The 20,629-nt window shown below is 54.6% G+C and overlaps 1 protein-coding gene across 5 annotated transcripts in view; it reads right to left on the reverse strand.

Annotated features, from left to right (window-relative positions):
* LOC122387537 (nucleolysin TIAR-like) overlaps positions 1–20,629 on the reverse strand; it is a 201,417-nt gene that overhangs the window by 53,744 nt on the left and 127,044 nt on the right. For all 5 annotated transcript variants that reach the window (XM_043377805.1, XM_043377801.1, XM_043377806.1 and 2 more), the window contains one exon: positions 20,358–20,415. In XM_043377805.1, coding sequence (XP_043233740.1) covers positions 20,358–20,415 — 58 coding nt within the window. The remainder of the gene's footprint in view (positions 1–20,357; positions 20,416–20,629) is intronic.

Here is a 20,629-nt window from a genome sequence, read left to right on the forward strand (position 1 = left end):
TAAGTGAATGTGCACTGCCCTTACTCATGCTGCAAAGCTAACACCATCACATCACACCCATACGAACAGGAATTAGCATCGTGCTGAACTGCAGACCCTGGACCGGCCATGCCATTGGTGGTGCATGAATAATGCGGGTCGAGTTGTCCGGACAATATCAATAGCATCGTGACTCGTGAGTCAAGTTTGAACATTGCTCCTAATGAGGGTAGTATTGCAAAGCATATCCTGCTGAATATTTTAGCGGCATGTCAGGAGGCGCGCTACCTAGGAATGTTTATAGTCTGAACAGCGAACTCGGGGCGCATAAAGCGGCCGTGCGCGGCCCTCGCTGTAAATTGCATGAAACACTTGGACGAACTGTGCACCAGGTGAACCGGAACGTGACAACGAGCGAGCAATTATCGAGACTGGACTGGCGATTTATTGTTTCAGAGAGTCTAGGTCGATCTGAATTCGACCTTAATCACGCGGTTCAAGAGAGCAGCATCTTGCTGCATTATTACCACCTTCGCTTTACCTTACGCATGTGAGGCTAGTTAGCTCCTAGAATCCAGATCTAAAGACAAGAAAAAAAAACAATCAGAGGTTCCCCAGAAATGAGGACTCTTCAAAGGCGCGCGGCAGCAGCCCATCCCGTCGCAATATAGAGTGAAGGCGGACAGTCTAGCGATACCTACTACCAGTAAAGAACCAGGCGCTTCCACCATCCGTTGTAAAGTACCTCTTACAAACTATGCGATCGGGAAACCAGGGTTTGCTACTTATATATTAATTTTGAACAAGGCGAAGCGTACAACGAATTAGCAGAACCGTTCGAGCTGCGTAACAGTTACATTACTAATAGCTTATGCATATCTAGCTCGAAAATCTAGCTCAAAATACTTCACTGCAAAACGTTATCACTGACATTGCTTGCATAAACTACCACGACTTAAACCGTGGCAACGATCTACACACAATTATGCTGGCACTTTCAATCTAGGTACACCACTGCTATTTGCTGTTCCAGAGCATCAGACAGCGCACACCGTAACTGCTCGCTTAGGCTTCCGGCGCACTCGACGCCACCAAAGTAGCCTGATCAATTTTTGTCATCGGCCCACAGGCTTCAGCTCTCCTTTCAAAGTCCGGGCGCTCTTTGATACTCCTTTGATAGCTTGAGCACTCAGCAATAACGAAATAAATTGCCTCCATCTTCCTAAGCCCGATTTAAGGTTTCAAGAAATAGAGTCGAGGTTTCTTTAGTAAAAGACATGGAGCGAAGTATTTCAACAACCAGCCAGGCACGGTAACGAAATAATAACGAAATGACACGGTAACTACCCACTAATCGACATATAGAAGCAACAGATCTGGAATGCGTGAATACAACTGCACAGATAATATACTTAAAGCCGTCTAACAATGGCATCCGAGCGGTGGACTGTTCATTTCCAAACAAACAGCCTGCTATGCAATTATGGTGGGCCCAGCCAAAGACAGTGCATCAACTTTGGCCGGCAGGCTCAATAGGCTATCAGGCTGGCTTTGAGCTGCCGTCAGGCGCAGGCCCGACTTGAGTTGATGCGGTGGTGGGAGGCGGGACGGCAGAGAGCCGCCGTGACCGAGACACACGCGCGCCCTGGGCCTGAAAATAGCAGCCGCACCCGCGGCGCCGCGGGGGAGGGACGGACGGAACACGTGGAGAAATATATAGGGATAAATATAAGCACTACCAGAGGCTAGAGATGGGAGGCGACATTTATTGTGAGGTAATTTTCAACGCAAGTGCTGTCACGCTCATTTCAAGGCAATTAGCACAATTGCCAACGGGAAATTGATCAATGGATCGTGGCACAGAGTTGACAGCCAAATGCGCCTATCAACGGCAATCTTACAAATGCAGCTGAAATCCAGCTGACATTGCCAGCAAACTCGACACGACCCTCGTTACGTCTCCGCGCGTTCCATACCACACTCTCCGACCGTTTTCCTCTACCAAAGGTATCCCGTTTGCCCCACAATACAGAGTGCAGTGCGTCAGTCTCCCGCAAACGGCAGACGCCGGCCGTCCGAGAGCACCATTTTGCATGATACGGGCGCCGTAAATTTGCCCACAGCGTGCGCGGCATTATTCAGGCACCTGAATGGCTTCCTCACGGCGGTTGGTCCGTGCCGATGGACGGGGAGCAGCCGCTCCGGTCTCTGAGGACGGGGCGCGGCTGGCCGTGCAGGTCCCCGGTCACCGCCGCGCCGGCCGCCGCACCACGTCTCGTCAGCGCCAGTGCCGCGGCGCCGCAACTGATGCGCGGCTCTGGGGACCGCAGGCGGACGGCCGCCGGCCTCTCTCATCACAGACGGCGCGCCGCTCCGCCGCCCGGCGAGCCATTTCGGTGTCACGCAGACACACCTAAATCACCTCTTGATGGCCTAAATAACAGAAAAAAGGATAGCAGCCGGAAAGCATTGCGGCTGTAAAGACGCAAATACAAGCGTCGGCGCGTGTCTTCTAACAGAAGAACAACCAAATGAATCCAGCGTCGCAGATGTATTTCGTATTTTCGTCAACTGGCTGGCGATTGCTGCCGCTAACAAAAGCCGACGACGTCGAGACGCGGCGTGTGGCAACCGAACCAGAAGAGGGCGATTTCCGCCTCTGAACCGATTCGGCACAGACTGACTCTATGCCGCCCAGAACGATATCCAGCAGATAAAGGGATGAATTAAAACATTTGAAATTCGTAACCATAGGAGATTAGCACCCCTACTATGATTATCAAGTAAATCATGCATTCAGTAATTATCTAAGGGTAGAAAAACCAATCAACATCAATTGAGGTCCTGTGAATAACGCTAAATCTTACATATAAAGATAGGTTGCCGGACGCCTATGCATACATCGTACAAACGCCTATCTTTGAAACTCAATATACCAAGGTTTTAAAACTAAAAATATAAGAGACCGCACAGGTAAAATCAGCCATATGATTAGTCATCCGAAGACATTACGATCGGCGGGCTGGCAGATGACGATGACTGAGTGAAGCGAGAAGAACGCGAGTTCGCCGGCAGCGTTCTCCACTCTCCTGCCTCCTTGTAGCCCGTCTAACTGAGGTCATGTCGCGGCCTCGACTGAGCATCGACCACACAGTGTGGCCGGGCTAGAGCGGCCGGCGGGACAGGCCAGTGCGCGGACCCCCTGACCCCGAGAAACTATTCCTATCCGCTACATCGGACAAGAATCGGAAATGAATGTTAAACGCCTGAGTAGTTGGCATGATTTAAATATTCGCGACTTCTAAGTGAAATTTTGATTAGCTTCCTTGGAAAGCCGAAAAGGAATAGCTAAAAACAGATTGCATTTAAATATGAAAGAGCATGTAATAAGAAGAATATACCTAGCTCGGCAACAAAAGAAATACGACACCTGGAAACGGCATTATTCAATAAGCCAATAAATGCACCTAAAAATGACAAGACTGTTCTCCACAGAAGCTTACAAAATAAAAATGAAAAAACTTTCTAAAAACGTTTCCGCAGGAATGCCTTCCCACTTAGCTGCCGGGTAAAGAAGACAGTGAGGACCAATGTGTGATCAACATGCCAATAATTTGCGCGGCCCCTCTCGTCCAACGGAGGGTCCGCACTTCCACCGTCGGCGCCGAGGCCGACGAGAGCCGAAAACAATCGACGCGCCGAACGGGACGACAAATAACGCACGACGATATTAATCCAGACCGGCAAACGAACTGAAACAAACAGAAACATCGGCGCGCGGAGGGGCGGTAGCGAAAATAGCCGGCCGGCTGCCTCAGGAGGCGGCGCTTCCTCTGCTCACTGCGGCGCGCTCCACCCGGACAGCCGCGGCCGTCGGCCACCAGCCCAGAGCGGGATCAGAGGCGGCTCTGTTTCAATCAGAATTATCGCGAGCTCCACTCGGGAGGGCACATCAAAGTCGGCAGCCGGGCCGGATAGATGTTTTGCGCTGCGCCGCTGGCCGGCCGGCGCTGGGCAGCCGGCGGGTGACCCGTCTCGGACCAGAGCCCGAGGCGGTGACCCCGCTCAGATCAGAGCCCCGCGGCCGGCGGCGCCAATCAGCGGCCGCACCTGGACGGCGCTCTGGTCGGATCAGACAGCGGTGGACACAGTGCTGCTCCTAGCTCAGAGCCGCGGGCTGGTGGACGTCAGTTTCCCGGTTATCTGATTGATCTAGCCAGCATGCGTGTAGTACGGCGAAGGACAGCCGGAGCTCACTGCCTTTAACCTCATCTGATCTGAACGCTGCACAGAGAGATGGCAAAGGACACTGTGGCTATTCGATGTCCACCAATGTTATTGTAGTGCTTTGTTTGAAAGTGTGAAACATGTTTAACCCGCTGAGCCACCGTTGGAAACAAGTTTCCTCTTGACGCCTAATCATGTTAAAAAATATGTTGACTAATTTCGCGTCAAGGAAAAGTTTCTATTCAAAATTTAGTTTTATTTTATTCTTGAACTGAGACATTCGCACGTGTGCCTTTGTCAAGACTCACGTGCCAGCAAGGGCAGCCTCAGCAGTGCCATATAAACTACCCCGACTTTTCCAGTTCCGAGCCGGCGGTGCTGAGTAACCTGTCCGCGAGGCTGTAAATCGCCCGGGTCATACCATCAGACGCCGTCGTTTCGCTCTGCATTTCTCGCCAGTAGACCCCCGGCCGGAAGGCGTTAAAGGTCAACGGGTGATGACGACCGCGGGCCCGGTGGCGGTACAGGAAAGGTCACCGGCGGCGCGCACGGAAGGACTGGGACAGCGGGCGCGCGGCGGCTCCTACCTGACTTGTTGGACGAGCCGGCCTTGCTGTGCGGCGGCGAGCCGTCCATCTTGTGCTGCGCCACAGGGATGGGCGCCGGGTTGGCCATGGTGGTGATGGTCGGCGCGCCGGGCATCATCAGCGTGGGCATGGCGGCCAGCATGGCCGTCAGGTGCTGGCGCTCCAGGCTGGCGCGCACGTACGGATCCGCGTCTATCTTGGCGGCGGCCAGCTGCGCGCCCTGCTTTCCGAACACGACGTGGAAGGGGGCGTGGGCCTCCAGGGTGGCGGCGTGCGGTGGCGGCGGCGGGCGGCTGTGACGGCGGGCGGCAGCGGCAGTAGCTGGCGAGGCACGGTCACATGCGCGTGCCGGACTGGCGTCAGGAACGTGCGCCCCGGGCCACAGCAGCAGACGCACTGGTGGCGCGGCCGCCGACGGTGCCGGCTCGTCGGCCCGCCGCCGCCGCCGCCGCCAACCCATGCGCAATGCCGACACGGCCGGTGTAACGTCGAAAATCGATGGTCAACGAAAAGTGGTCTCAGCGCCGGCGGCGCGCGGTGACCGAACGGCGCCGGTGCTCGTGATAATGGACAGCCATCGACGGTGTGACAGCCGCTGTAGGTCGACCCCCGTACGTCCGTCCGGCTTCTCTCGTCAGCCGGGCCGACCAGGTGACACACCGTGCGGTGTGTGTGTAGGGGAGGGGTGAGTGTGTGTCGGAGGCTCAATAGCGCCTTCTTTGTCGTGCGCCGGCGGCGGTGCCGGCGTTGGAAACGCGAACGAAGGAGAGCAGGCCGGGCGGGCGATACATTACAAATGAACGCCGCCGGCGCGCTAAGACGGATGACGCCACCGAGCGAGTGACGCGCCGAAAATGGATCGCGCGGCTAACACGTAGGCCACGGCGGCCGGCCGGCCCGCCGGCCCCGCCGATCGCACCAAACGGCGAACGTGCCGAGCGCAGCGCCCGAGGCGCCCAGTCCCCGCCGGGCAGAGGCGCTCCTTTGAGTTCGATTTCCCAACTGTTATGAGAGAACGTTGCGATGCTTTTTCTTCAAACATTGGAAGGCTTTAGTGAAATGCCCGATGCTGCCTCAAAGCCGACATGACAGCATAACCGCAGCTGCTCTTGCAATCAGAACCCTGTGAAACCATGCGCAAATAAAATTGCAGCTCAACGGGATATTTTTCAAATAAGTCAGCGGATTCGAAGAGGGCTTATTTGAGCGGTGCAGTGCACGGTCGAATGACGACGACAGGGCGACATTTTCAGGGAGCTCTGGCCGAAATGTTGGGCCCAAAACATATGGCCAGCTCTGCAGCTCAGGCTGGCGGGCCGCCTCTCAGACTTCTCGGAGCGGCCTCCAAAGCCGATGATTGGAGGGTGCTAACTTCCGGCCTTAATGCTGAGCACGAGATATACAATCACCTCGATATTGGAATCCGGATGTAGTCTCAAACTTGTGATATGAAAGCAAACATCAGTGTTAGCACATTTAGCCAACTAGCAAACTAGCCGAGCCGCCGTCTATATATAACACAGGTGGAAGTTCGGCCTGTTAAATCGACTGCTCACTTTCCACGCAGACGCCATTGTTCTGCGCGCATTACTCGCTGATATGCGCGCTATCTGACCCGCCAGTGTTGCTGTATGCTCTTCGGCGCGGCGCGGCTGGCGGTCTCCGCCACTGGATGGGTCGGCCGGCGCGGATGGAAGCCGACCCGCCCTCCGGCACGGGAGTGCTGAAGGCCCTCGGGCGGCGACGGCGAGGGGCGGCCGATCCCCGGGGATTGCGGCGGCTCCCCTCGCGGCCGGCGGCGCCCGTGCGTGCTCCGCCGCCCCGGCCCCTCTGTAGACCGAGCGCTCAACTAGGGCGAGCAGCGCCGCAGAGCGGAGGGCAGGGGACGGCGCCACAGAACGAACGGAAGGGGCGAGCGCGATATGAATTGAGCGGAAGGGAAGGAAAGCAATGATGAAATAGAGTACACGGAATGAGAGAGACAAACAGACGAAAGATGAGAGCTGGAACAAAGGAGAAGTGGCCTGATGGCTAGGGAGGGACAAGGACAAACAGCGATGTCACCGAATAGGCCTGGCGAGACGGTGCCGAAGCGGCCCTCGATCATCACCTGACGTTAATTTTCTGCGCAAACCGTCCGCGGGAGATGAGGAACGTAACGAGATGGAAAGCGTTGCCCTACACTTTCACGAAAGCCAGGGTGGTTACTGGTTTAATAACTAGTTTGAGTAGCACGCAGCTATGTGGGGACATGCATTGATAACGAAAATAGGAGATAGTCACAAGAGAATCAATCTTATCCCGAGCGTGGCAGCCATGACGGCCAGGTCCCATCAGCTAGTCGGAGATTTCACGGTCCAGCCGGTATGAGATGGACCGGCGGGGTGGGCGATGACGGGCTGACGGGCTGCGGCGGTTACTGACGGACGGTGACAGACTCACTGCGCCGCCACGACCCGCACTGCGGCCGGTCAGTCGCCGGGCAAACTCATAGCGCCATGAATAAGTCAGCTCAGGCTTGAAACTATACCAGTTATGACCAGAATTCCTCGGGCGACACGGCGCACTGGCCCCTAAATAGTGGAATGGATCGGCCGCTGGCAGTACCTGTTTATGACGGCCGCCCGCGACGGGCCGCCATCGACCCGTCACCGACACGGAACACACAAGGTTATGGCGTACGACGGCATTAACATGGCCTACCAATGCTCCCCAGGTCTGACTTGAATCTTACACGGGCGCCACTCTATTAGCTAATGGAAATTCACCGGCAACACTTCCCGAAACACAGCACAAACACGGATTCACACCCCTGCAGTATCGGGTAAACCAGGCCATTAGGCGTCTGTTGGCTGGCCAATCAGTGAAAACAAAATGTATTTTGAAAGAGCGCCATTGAACGATAATCGCTTGAAAGCACGATGGGTTGGAAATAAAAAACGACTAATAGATATGTGAAAGTTATCGCAAGGTCCTGAAAAGTGGTACGACTTAACTATGTAGTTTATAATAGCTCAAAGCCGGCTTGGGGAAAACGATGTGGGGGGGGGGGGGGATATGGGTCAAACCAGAGCAGGTATTCATTACATTTGAAAGCATGTTTTTAAACACGTAAATAAGCGATATGAATGTAGCGCATAGACGATAGGTGAAGATACAAACACTATTCTTATCAGCATTTTTGTGTAAAATATTACATACATATGCTAAAACGTATTGAAATTGGACACTGCGCAATGCCTACTAAGCCGAATCCCCTGCCGAAGAGCAGCTGGCTGTCGCACAGACTGCCCGCCAGTCTATCCACCTGCTCCAGTCCTCCATCCCTCTGTCCACCCGGTCCCGCTCCGCCCCTCTCTCTGTCCACGCCGCGCGCGCGGCACCATCGGCCGCGGCACACGCACCTCGTCAATGGCCTAACGACCGCAGCACAAATAACCGCCCGCCAGGGCCTATTTCAAGACGGCTTTTGTTGCGATAAGTGTAAACATTTTGTCATTATAGCCGTAATAAAGCTTTTGTCGCCGTCGGACAGGGCCATTACGGTATGGCCGGAGCGGCGTCCATCAATAGTGGAGCCGCACGGCCGATAGCGCTCCTAGGTGCCGCCGGCCGGCGCTAACGACCGGCGGCCGCCGCGCGCCGTCCCAGCGGCCGCTGGGTCGCCGCCTCATGGGCGTCCGCCGCGACTCACGATGGTCGGCAGAGTCCAGCGGTGTCCCGAGCAGTCTCCGAGTTCTACCGTTGGCGACCGACGGCGGTCTCTTGAGATGTGTCTGGGTGTCGGGCCATCTACCGCAGGCGGATGTCCTATAGCGTGTGAGCGCCGTTTTTTGGGCGTTGTGGCCGGAGCCGTCTGTGGCCAGTCGCAGCTGCGATCATCCCCGTCTCAGCCGTCCCGAGGGAAAGGCATGGCGACACTTGTGTCAGTCCAGTTCTCAAAGTCGCCATCGTCGGCAGCTGGTCACTTTCAGCCAGCTTCCGGCATGCCGGAGCCATACCATCCGAGCGACAGAGCCCAGCTCCAGCATGGTGTCAGTCAGACGGAATGGCGTTTGCGGAGGGACTTCCCTGGCGCCCATCGACACTATGTCCTATTCAGCCTGGCTGCCCTGCCTTCATCCCTGTTCCCAACTCGACGGATGCCGCCTCAGCCCTGCACCGCTCCATTACTGCCGGTCGGGTCATCGCCGTCCGTTTGCCGACTGTCGGTGACGGTCTGTCGGGTGACGATGTCGTCATCGACCGTCATTAGTCGTCACAAGTCGTCATCGAGTCGGCGCGGCCGGCCGTGTAGCCTGCGCGCCGGTTCAAAGGGCCGTCGGCCGCCGGACCGCCGGCCACTGACGGCCATTCGGCGCTCGTACGTCATGCCCATTACACTTAATAAGCCGGTTCTTAGAACGGCTTTATACGGTCGGCACGTCCCCGTTCGCTCGGGCTAACACGAGTTTTACCACTCGTCACCGGCGGCGAGGGGCGCGGCCTCTGGCGACACACCGTTCAGAACGATACCCGATGGCAGGACGGTGCACAGAAAGGCAGAGCGAGAACAAGGCGGGAACAAAGCGAGAACAAGGCGGGAACAGAGCAAGATGGGAGCGAGAACAGAGGTGAACAGAACGAAAACGGAGCGAGCCGACACAGTGTGAGGACGAACAATGCCAGACAGCTGCTCTTGATTTGACTTGTGTACGCCTCAATCCAATCACGAGAAACCAATCTAGTGACTGAATTACATAAGTCATTCACCATTCCTCGCCCAATGCACCTTCAATAGTTCGTGTCTCGAACTGTTAATTCGATTCCGTATGCCCTTTGCGACGCCGGTGACACGAGTGTCCTGCTCCCAAACTCGTTGATTCTGTGTTCATTTGTCAGCGCAGCTCTGGTCTGCGTGCAGCGCTGGCCGCCCGGGGTCTGTGCCGAGACCAGAGATGACCTGGTGACCTCTGGTCGGCGGCCGGTGGACACGGCACAGGGGACGGCCGGCGGCACACACAGATGACCGCCATCTCGCCGAGACGGCCGGCCGCCCGGGACCGACGGAAAGTCGGCGCTCGGCGATGGCTCCTGGACACGCGGCCCGTCCGGCACACAGGGCCCGGCCGGACGGAACAGAGCGGCCGTCCACCGCACCAAATGGACGGCCGTCCCTCAAATGGTGATTTGATGGCAATGGACAAAATAATACATTCATACGTTTTGCATTATGAAATTTGTTTTTGGGCAGAATTTGACAGCTCACTGCAAATGGATTGCATTATACGTCTCTTGATAAAATGTGAAAAATGATCCACTTTGTAACCCTCGTTACTACATACGTTAGATTTGATTTCAGCATGATCTCCAAAATGCTACCATCTCTCAAGGTAAGGCTTCTCGCAGTATTAAAATGCTAACCGTTGCGCGACTTCTAGAGCACGTTAGATTGCGCCCGTTCCAGGCGGGTTAATAATGAAGAGCCGGCACGCAGCTCGCGCTGGCTGATTTTACGAAGCGTCCGCGGGTGAGTGATCCGGGTATCCGACTGTGTGACGGGCACAGCGGAGCGGCAGGCGCGGCGAGCGATCGCCCGACCCAGCCGTCAGACAGTGCGGAGCTCGGCCGAGACCGGGTACATACCGGGCACCGCTCCGATGGCGAGTCTCAACACCAGCTGCGACCGGGCCAGTCGACCCCGCTGGGTACGCGGCTCTATCAACTGCGGACGCAGGAGTCGCCGAGGCGTCGTCGCGCCAGGGTACGGGTCGTCGCCGCGCCAGGGTGCGGGTCGTCGCCGCGCCAGGGTGCGGGTCGTCGCCGCGCCAGGGTGCGGGTCGTCGCCGCGCCCCATTCGGCGCCTCACATCGCCTGCATAAGTAACGGCCGGCTCATGTCCGGCGCAGCGCCAGTTAGTTGTTCAAGTTTGCACGAGCTCCCGCCGACAGACGCTAATGGGCGGCTCGGCAGACTGGCAGAGAGCACGGCCGACAGGAATTACGGCCCGGCGTCGGGCACGGCGACCCGTGTACGGACCGTCAGCGGCGGAGGGAACCGGTGTACAGCCCGTCAGTGACGGAGGGGACCGGTCCCACCGCCCGCCAGCACCAGAGGGGGCTGATCCTTTGGGCTGTCCCGGCGGCAGACGCCTCATGGCGGACAGGCAGACTGCTTTCCCTGTTAATGTGGTGGGAATACCCACTGTAGAGCCAAACTGAACAGCGCCAGGAGCATGCTATAATTTAGTCACGCGGGGCGGACAAGGACACTGCGATGCGTGATATGACCTTACAACACTGATAATTAGCACAACACTGATAATTAGCTTAAATGCTATGGAATATTTGAACCTTTGCTTTTATGAGGCATTACCACAAACCATGATGACACCTTATCTGTTTTTCGATGTTAAGGACATAAAAGGAGCAAAGGAATAAGTGTCCGGTTGACATAAGAAAATTGTCATCATCAGCCGGGACATCGCCCAGCAACACGTCAGAACAGAGCGCTGCTCCGGTCCAGAACCGCTCCTGATTAATCATGCCGAGTCCGTCGTCTGTCTTGAATTGGGCGTGACGTTGTTACGAATGATTTAAATAAAAGTCGCTCAGCTGCATGTAGCAACTAGCAACGGACATGTTTCACTGTAGACGTAGAACTCAGCGTGGGTTTGTTTTCAGAAGCAGCATCAGAGTCACAGGATCAGTGACATAACAGCACCATTAGCCATTCCCAGCCAAATGTTGTGAAGGCTGAGAATAGCCCTTCAGATCAAGTGCTAGCTGGTGCCAGCCTATATCAAACAGTTACCATGAGCTCTGGCAGGTACCAGCGACCGACGACGGGCCTTCAGCATTAGAAACAGTGGTGTGATCTCGCGAGGGCTGGGAAACACTTCCAAAGCTTTCAGCGTCCTCGCCAAACGGTCGGTCGGCGGGTGCGCCACCAGAGACGGGATAGGACCGAGTGAACTCGGCGTCTGGCTGTGCCTGGGGCTACAGAGGGCATCTCCGTGTAATAGCCCGGCTGCGGGTCGTGTCTGGAATAACACTTAGTGCCCCGCTATTTGCATAATTTATTTACCGATGGAAAGATAATACCAGACACTGCCCTGTAGCAATAAAATCAGCGGGAGCAAACGCCATCGTTTTTACAGCACTGCACATTCCCGAAAGTATTGACACATGGCACATAACATGTAACTAATGACGGGAGAGCGGCAATATTGGCGACTGTGCGACGTTTATTACAGCTAACAGAGTTTTATGGTGTCGGCGTCCGAGCACCCATCACGGCGGCCGGCCCATCACCTGTGACTCTGTTACCGGCGCCGGCTTGTTCCTACTGTCCATCCGAGGATACCGGCTGTCGCAATCAGTGCCGACCACCGATCTATTGTCACGGGGCGGTGACATGTGCTCAGGCCACCGGCCGACGTGTGTTGAACAAACACAAACACTGCCGAGAGCGCCACCGGGGACCGGTGCGGCGCCGGGCCCGGTCAGCGCGGGGACGGGGCCGCCCGACGGCGGTGCTATGACGAGACCTGGGGTCGTGGAGAAGTCCACCGGTGAAAGTGCGAGCACATGATCGAGACCAGGGGTGGCGGTCGTTATAGCGTGGGAGAGGCCCAGCTCTGCGGTCCCATTCGGACCCGGTCTGGTCGAGGAGAGTCGGTCTGTGACCGTCTGGTGACCCGCGGCCGGTCAGAAGGGCGGCTGCTCGGAGATCAGAGAGGCGGCTGCTCGGAGATCAGAGAGGCGGCTGCTCGGAGGGCAGAGGGGCGGCTGCTCGGAGGGCGGCCAGCGGCGGCGTCCGGTGCCGTCTCGGCGCCGGACGCGACTCTGGCGACCGTCACCAGAATGGTCCGGCCGTGACCGCGCCCGGCCACTGCAGATTAGCCGGCGGACGGAGCACTTCCGTGAACGGCTGCCGGACGCCCGCCCGCGCCGCCTGAGTGATTTGAATAGTGTGGGCCGTCGCCGCGGGCGTGCGCCCCCATCCGAGCGGTGGCCTGCTCGGCCGGCCGGCCCACATCCGGCCGACCCGAGAGGGCACATTTCTCGTGCACGTGCCCGCCGACCGCGGCCGTAAACTAGCGGCCGCTTCCCGCGAATGGACCACAAAGTCTCGGATCATCGCGGACAATCACTAACGCGAACTGTATGACAGCAACACTTGCCAGGTCGGCCGGCACAGCGGCCGCCGTATGCCTCACTTCATTTTACAGCTCACAAGCCCCGGTCAACAAATTGTCTCCGGCGCGCGAATGGGTTTTAATTTTCCTCGCTTGTCCGGGCGGTGAGCGATGGCTCCCCGGTGAGGAGGCCGCTGATATGGCAGCGCAATGCGAACTGGTTGGCGGCTGTGAATTTCTCACTACCTGAGTCGAACCGGAATCTAAATGTCACCGGCGTCGGCCGTCTCTCGATTGGACGGCGCGTGTCGGCCGAACAATAGTTGGAACTAGTTCCCTGTCAGGTAAGTAGGATTCCGCTCCAGCTGCAGCGAGCACGGCGAGTTCAGTGCGCCGAACATGATCCCCTCATTTCGGCCTCACCTCCGGCCGGCCGGCTGGCCGGGCTGATTGGGCCGACGCACATATCTCCGCTCTGAGCCGGATCAAATCGCCGCCTGACGGCATCCCCGTCCCAGTTACCGGGGGCGCCGAGACCACCCGATCGGCCCGTCTCGCCGGCCCCCCACTTTACGGCGTCTTAAATCGATAGCTTATTACTGGCCATGATTAGCGTCACTTTGAGCTAAACTTGGGGAATCTTTCTCGCAAAGTTGCCTGGTTATCGGCGTCGGAGCGCGAGTGACGGCTCCATTATAAGCACCGGCTAATCACGCACAATTATCATGGCTAGCCTGACGGACACTGTACGGTGGACGGCCCTACAACGAGTGGCCGATGAGCAGTGCCCGGAAGGTAGTTGTGACATCCAGGCAGTCCGGAATGGGAGGGATACATGTACTTCCCGCAGCCAATGGAGATGCCATGGGAGGAGAGAGAGGAGGACACGCGGCCATTAGAAGAGCGACCGATCATGGTCGGCATTGGCAGTCTCAGAACTACTTCTAAATATAAGGGCCACAGCCACCCATCCATACCTACCAACAGATGACATACGGACAGGCAACGCAGGCTGACTGTCAGGGCTGCGCAAATGAGATATCCCACGGACGAACTAACTAACAAGAGGAACAAACAGCGCTATCATATACGGAAATGGAATCATTAGTCACCAGAATAGTGAGTGAGCTAATCAATTGGTCAACACTTCGTGCCGAGCGGGCATTAACGAGTCTGAGCCAGCTAAAGCCCAGCATTAAAATAAACTGCAGCACCTTCGAGAAATCACTGAGCGTAGTGCCAGCACAGTGGCTGCACTAAGCACTGACCATGAGGGGTAGCACGCAATGCAGCGCGTCAAGCCGTCACGGAAACAGTGCACCGCTCGGGCCGCACGGCTCAACACGGCCCAAGTGACTATCCTGCTCGGCATCGCATCGGCATCGCATCGACATCGCCATTGGCAGCAGTGTTTCACAAAGGCCAGGCAGACGAAGTGTCAGCTCCTCCATGTCCCTGGTAACAGTCTATCGCCGCATCATCGGCCGGCTCCGTTCGATCTCTGTCGGGTGGCTGGGCCGGTCGAGGTCAGCCGGGGTCAGCCCGTCGGCCGCAGGTCACCACATCAAACGGCGCCGGCCGTCGCGCTCCGAGCGCCGGCCGCAGTCGACCGCGGCTAAATGTTTAATTAGCAGGTGCCGGCAGCAGCAGGCGCGCTTGGACGGCTGAGCGGGCGCGCCGGCTCGCTGGCCGCCGCTCGATTCATCGCGTCGAGCGGTGCAATATCTCTGACTGGTGGGCCCACGGGATCGGCCGTCACGACCCGATGGCCGCCGGCAAACTGAGCTGCATAATTTACCCGTCTCCATTAAACAGCACCGTATAACTACATAAACGCTGCCATTTTTAAGCGACTGTTCCAGCTGGATATTCCAGAAACACTTTATCGTATGCTAGACACCGAGATGGTCTCTAAGGCTTTCAGGTTCGGAGCCATTTTACGAGTTGGCCTAAGGGCCTCACTTAGGGCTGAGCGACCTCCGCCGTCCAGGACGGGGCGACGCGCGCAGCTGGGACTGGTGGCAGCGACTCGAGCGAACTGACGTGAGTTCACTCGTCAGTTCACCCAGGAGAGGCCGCCACGGCGGCGCCCTCCCCGCCAGGAGTGTCATAGCGTCAGGGCTGTCCATTTCCCAATGACCTACCCGACAGCAGTTCCATCCGACCAGCCCAGATGCCGCCAATATACCTGCCAGGAGAGGTCACTGGCCATTCCGTCCCTCCCGATACTGACCAGCCGACCCTGCCCTGTTCCCAGCAGGCGGTCCCCGGTCGCGGTCCCGCCGGCCCGGCCGGGGACCTGCCGTGCTGACGGCGCTCCCAGCAGGCCGGCCGGGTGGGGCTGTGCCACCATCGACTCCGACGCCATCAGCCTCCCGTTGATCCCCTCGGATCCGGCCACGTCCCTCGCCGGACCAGAAGCCGCACAGGAAAAACAATTACGCAGATCACGATAATCGCCAGCAGATCTAAAGTAATATCAATGGGCTCTGGCATTAGCGCTGACGTGCCCGGCGCCAACAAGCAATGACACGAGATGTATTTGTCGGTAATAACGCGCGGCGACGTCGTGCGCCGTATATCGCCGGCGGCCGGCGGCGCTGCGTGCCCGGCGGCACGCGAGCCGCCCGCTGGGGCACGCGGCGCGGATAAACGCGCCCGTATCATCACTGTGTGCCGTGTCCCGGCCAGGTAATGGGTCTCCAGTCGCACGGTGCGTGGTGCCCGCGCCGCGGCGGCCCGGCCGGCATTAGCATGCCGGTGCCGAGACAGGGCCAGGACGCGCCACCGGGTATCATTGCCGCCATATATCTGGTGGTGCGGCGCTCATGGAGCGGTGCTCGCTCAGTGCAGTCATCCATTCCGGCCGCGCCGCCGCCGCTGTTTGCCTCCGACGGCGGAGAATTAACTTAGAAATGCAGTAAGGCACGGCAGCCTCAATTTTGCAGCATTTTCCCAAGGTGCCGATTCATCATGCAATATTTAAGTAGTTGAGAAATTCAAGATCGTGCCCGACAAGTTGATTCGATACAGTCAGCTATTCCTCTTAAACTACCATAATTCATGGTGCTATATTTGTTCAGAGAACTTGGTGGTAATATAGTGAAATAGGAAAGCACTATCCCTTAGATAAGTCCTAAAATTGCATCTTTCGGGAAAAGCCATGATCTCAGGATTTCCTAAAAGTCATTATAGAAATCCTTTTTTTACAACATTCATAAGCGCCATGAAAGTCCAGCAGCAGAACATTGGAAGCGGCCATGTCTCATTTCTCATTTTCATTTTTTTCTTCTCATTTTCATTGTTCATGACGTTCACTGTTACGCGACACAGTTTTTGGATTGTTTTGTTCGCAACCCATTCTGCTGACTTTTTATTCTGTTACGAATTTATTGAAAAGCTCCAATGTAATACACAAAGCCATAGACAATTTTGCAATACAATACCAAGCAAGTAAAACGAGATGATCACCACAAACAGCAGATTCTACCACAAAACCAACAAAAGAAACCACGCGGCACGAACAGCTGCGCAACTCCTTCAGCCCTCCCATAGCCTAATACTGATCAATAAGTAGCGGTTATCCGAGCTGTGGTTTTGACTGAACTACCGCCGAATTGTCCGGGCAATAATCGTATCGAATAAGCCGGGCATCACACATCACACACAGAGAAAAAATCACCCCAAAAAATAGGGTACTACAGAGTACCGATTCTGCACTACTATTTCGGGTATGTTTACCTTAAAAATGCAGGTAATCACATCCCAGTCGTGTCTTGCTACCACCATAATCAAGGTACCCGAATTCCATTACATCTTTTTCCTACTCTTGATTTTCCGTTCATTCGAAGACGCTTTTCAGGGTACACCGCTATTTGAGGTAACGCTACGCAATTATTACGGGTAGTAATACACTACTTTCGGGTTTTTGTACCATGCCCCAGGTTCATTTACCTCGTATTTTGGGGTAGTGTAACCTATTATGAGCGCATAAATATGGGTCGGATAACCCAATGTGGTGTAAATGTACGCCAATCGCTCTGCAGAGTGCCAAATCTGTACCATTTTTGCGGGTACCACGGTTCTGAGGGTTTCGTAACCAGGTGCTCGTATCCAGTGTCATCAGGTACTTGTACACCACGCGTCGGTTCTGCTACATTCCGCTACGCAGTTCACCGGAACAATCTGCTAAAATACGCACACCGCAGTATCCCGCGCCCCGCTGGGCTATTCAGCCATACGCGCCCTGCTGGGGGGGGCAGATTCTGCCCCCCCCTGTCTAACTTCCGAACCGATGGTCGTAGAAAGACGGGGAAAACGCCGGCCGGCGGACGCCGCCGGCCGGCGTTTGCCGGGACGGCCGGCGATTCCAGCGATCTGTTTGGTCGAGCGCTTAGTTGGTAGGAAGCTGGTAGGCATTTTTGTAAATTGAAAAGTATGATGTTTTAAAATAATTTTCCTTTACAGAATCGCTTAAATGAATTATTCGTTGAGAATAAAGGCGTCTTGCACGACAAAATATTTGTATTTCGTGTCGCTTAGTTGCGCCATCTGTTATATACCAACGTTGGTATATTCGTTATCCTAGCAGAGGTGGGGATGGAATCGAAAAATTTTCGTTTTTTCTTGCGTCGCAAGCAATTTTAAAAAATCGTACTTGACTTTCCAAACACATGCATGTGTTGTCACATGTGACATGGTCATTTGGCTTTATTTCAGCCACACTCGTTTGCACTCACCTGGTGTCTGGTACTGTTCCTTGACGGCGTTTCTTGACATCCCAGTGCTGTTTCTTGTTGACTTGACGGCTTGGTGCCCTTGCAAAACACGATCCACCACCACACTCGACCGGGAAAGAAAGTCGCGCAGCTCACTTGCACAATAAAACGCGTGAAACGCCATTAGCACTCGCCGTGCGGCTCCCAGCCTCACACACACACACCCATCACGCCGGTCACGGCGGCACAAACTGAAAGCCTGCGCGCCAAAACAGTCAAACGCGGAACGATGATTGGTGGAGAGCAACACCCTTCTGCGCATGCGCGACTTAGGTCACGCCCCCTGAGTTTCTGACAGCATCAGGTAAAATTACTAACAAAAAGGTAACTCTACCTAAAAATTAGTCAGAAAACCGCATTTAAGTACTTATACACCCTTGTGAGTTGATGCATGTTACAGGTACCTGCTTTTCAGTGACAAGTAGTAAAAAAACATGCTGCCAGAGTAGCTCTATCATGACCGATTCTGATTTTTCGGGTAAAGATACCACTCTGTTTGTTAATGATACCCCGAATTTGCAGGGTACTGTGAACCTTGAAGGTACATTTACTAGTATGTGTGTAAAAAGAACCATTGGTGTACGGGAACCCCAAATAAATGGTGTGTAACTATTCCTATTCAGGTTTTCATACCTGAGAAATAAGGGTACTGGTACTCCTCATATGTAAAAAAATCCCATAGAGGGGTAATTATTTTTCTGTGTGCAGGCGTCGAGATCAGTCCAGACCGGCCGGCGCTGGAGCTTCTCTGGAACCGGTGGACCCAGGGGACAGGCGCTTCTTCGAACAACTTGCGATGCCTGGCAGCGATTCCTCATGAATTCAAGTCCAGAAAGTTGGTTTCCGTCGCCGCCGACTGACGCAAAGGCTTTCAGTGTCGACCTTTGGCGGCCACAGGGGGCGCCCGGCGGGACAGCGACCTGATCGGCGTCCTCACCCGGCCGGCACCGAGCTCTCGGCGTGTATCACTGCTCGGTGGAACTCATCGCCCTCTCACCACCGGGGAAATAAACGCTAACAATGCTCACCTTAAAATAGCCACTTATCGGTTATCAACGTTAGAAAACTTCGTCAGTTGCCACAGTTATCAAATTGATATGCCTCCAGAAAACTTAACCTTCTCAGTTCTCATGTTAAAAGCCTCAGTGCTCTACAGCTTTCAAACTCACCATCCACATAATATGCAAATTATACCCCTTTCGACAACCCGCAAGATCGTATTGTTTTGTGACCAGGATCGGCGACATCTTAGCTATTTGGAGGTACGATTGACATTTACCTACAGAAAGCGTTAAACTCACTGGGGCGTCAGCAGGCATCTGTGACAGAGCTACAGTGTACGTTGCCGCAATTAAATCTGTAAAAGAGATATGGTGCGCACTGCCAGTGTCCTTCCGTGACAATACTGCGGTGCGCACTGTCGCCACTCAGCTCGTCTTGCGCTGAGTCGGCGCTCATTCGACACAGTCGGGGCAGGCACGCCCAGTTCGCTGGTATTTCCATATCAACTGGCACGGAGACACGTGTCTTCGTCGGACCAGCGAATGTCACAGTCGAGGAGCTAACGTCACAGCCGACGAGCTAACGTCACAACCGGCGAGCTAGCGTCACAGCCGACGAGTTAACGTCATAGCTGTGGTGGCATCCTGCTGCCGAGCTGACGTCAATTATCACTCCCTGACGGGCAAACTATGAACTGACAGGTGCGTGGGTATCCATCCATGTGGTGAATGACTTCACTATAGCGGCTCTAAGAGAGGGGCAGAGAGGGGCCTATGACTTTGCCGCAGCGTCTGAACTGTTGTTTTTCTCGCATAAAAAGACAAGAGAGCGACAGTTTGAAAACAATACGATTTTTACTCCACAAAGCACAAGAACACAAATTTTCTGATTTCTCCCTGGAAAATGATAAAATTGGTAGAGTACAATTGGTAGAGTGTATGTATACTACCCGAAGCGTTAAGTGTCCAATTTTTCTTATCCAATAATGAATACTTGTGATTTGCTAGGTTTGTTACTGCAAACATCTAGTAAAACATAAATAGATAACATTGGCATGGAAACTATTCCCCAACTTCATTATGACTTCACAATAGACGGTTAGTAATAAGTGTTGAAATTTCAAATGATACCCTATATCGTATGCAATATGTACTGAAAATTTTCAACAGTTGACTGGAAATATAAAAAATTCATGTATCTTAATGTTATACAGCTCAAAAGAGAAGTTTCTTTTTACGACGGCCGGCAATGCTCAAACAATGTAGAAGGCAACACAACTCTGGAAAATGACCATTCTAGGGTTACACCAGGCATTTGTCGATAGATCAGAACAAAACGTTTAATTTGCGATGCTGTAAGTTCAGGAACATGATGGCTTATCATACATGAAACGTTGTGCCACTATTGTTGTAGGTTGGATAGACAGAAAGACACTCTGTTCTCGCACACAACTGAGCTTCTGACCAGCACAAAGGCTTTTACAAAACTCCCTGTAGCAGCTCTGGCATCTAGGATAGGCCGCCAAGACAGGATAACTAAACATCTATGAAAAAATGTTCATTGGAGACACGTCTGAGTACGAGCCAGTGACACCTGCCCTGAAAAGTGACACCAGCGGTGTTGTTGACTGTCTCATTGGACAGCGCTGGGTCCAGTGGTACTCACTGCTTGTGTCGACCTTCGTCTGTGCGCCCGGTGTTGTCGCCCAATTCACTTTCAACTCCTGAAAGACACAGAAAAGACAAGTTTGAAGTCCATAACGAATGTGTCAAAAGAAGATTGTTGAAGGATATGCCGAGAGACTAAATGGCGGCCTTATGTGTTTATTTCGCAGACTTATCAAAACGGGCGTACCTATAAGCATTACAAATAGATCCCAGATAAACATTCTAAAACAGTACCTTCCGCATCTTTCACATTTACACTTATAAATCTGC

Source organism: Amphibalanus amphitrite, unplaced genomic scaffold (genome assembly GCF_019059575.1).
Source record: "Amphibalanus amphitrite isolate SeventyFive unplaced genomic scaffold, NRLGWU_Aamphi_draft 000289F_arrow, whole genome shotgun sequence".
Classification (NCBI taxonomy): Eukaryota; Metazoa; Arthropoda; class Thecostraca; order Balanomorpha; family Balanidae; genus Amphibalanus; species Amphibalanus amphitrite.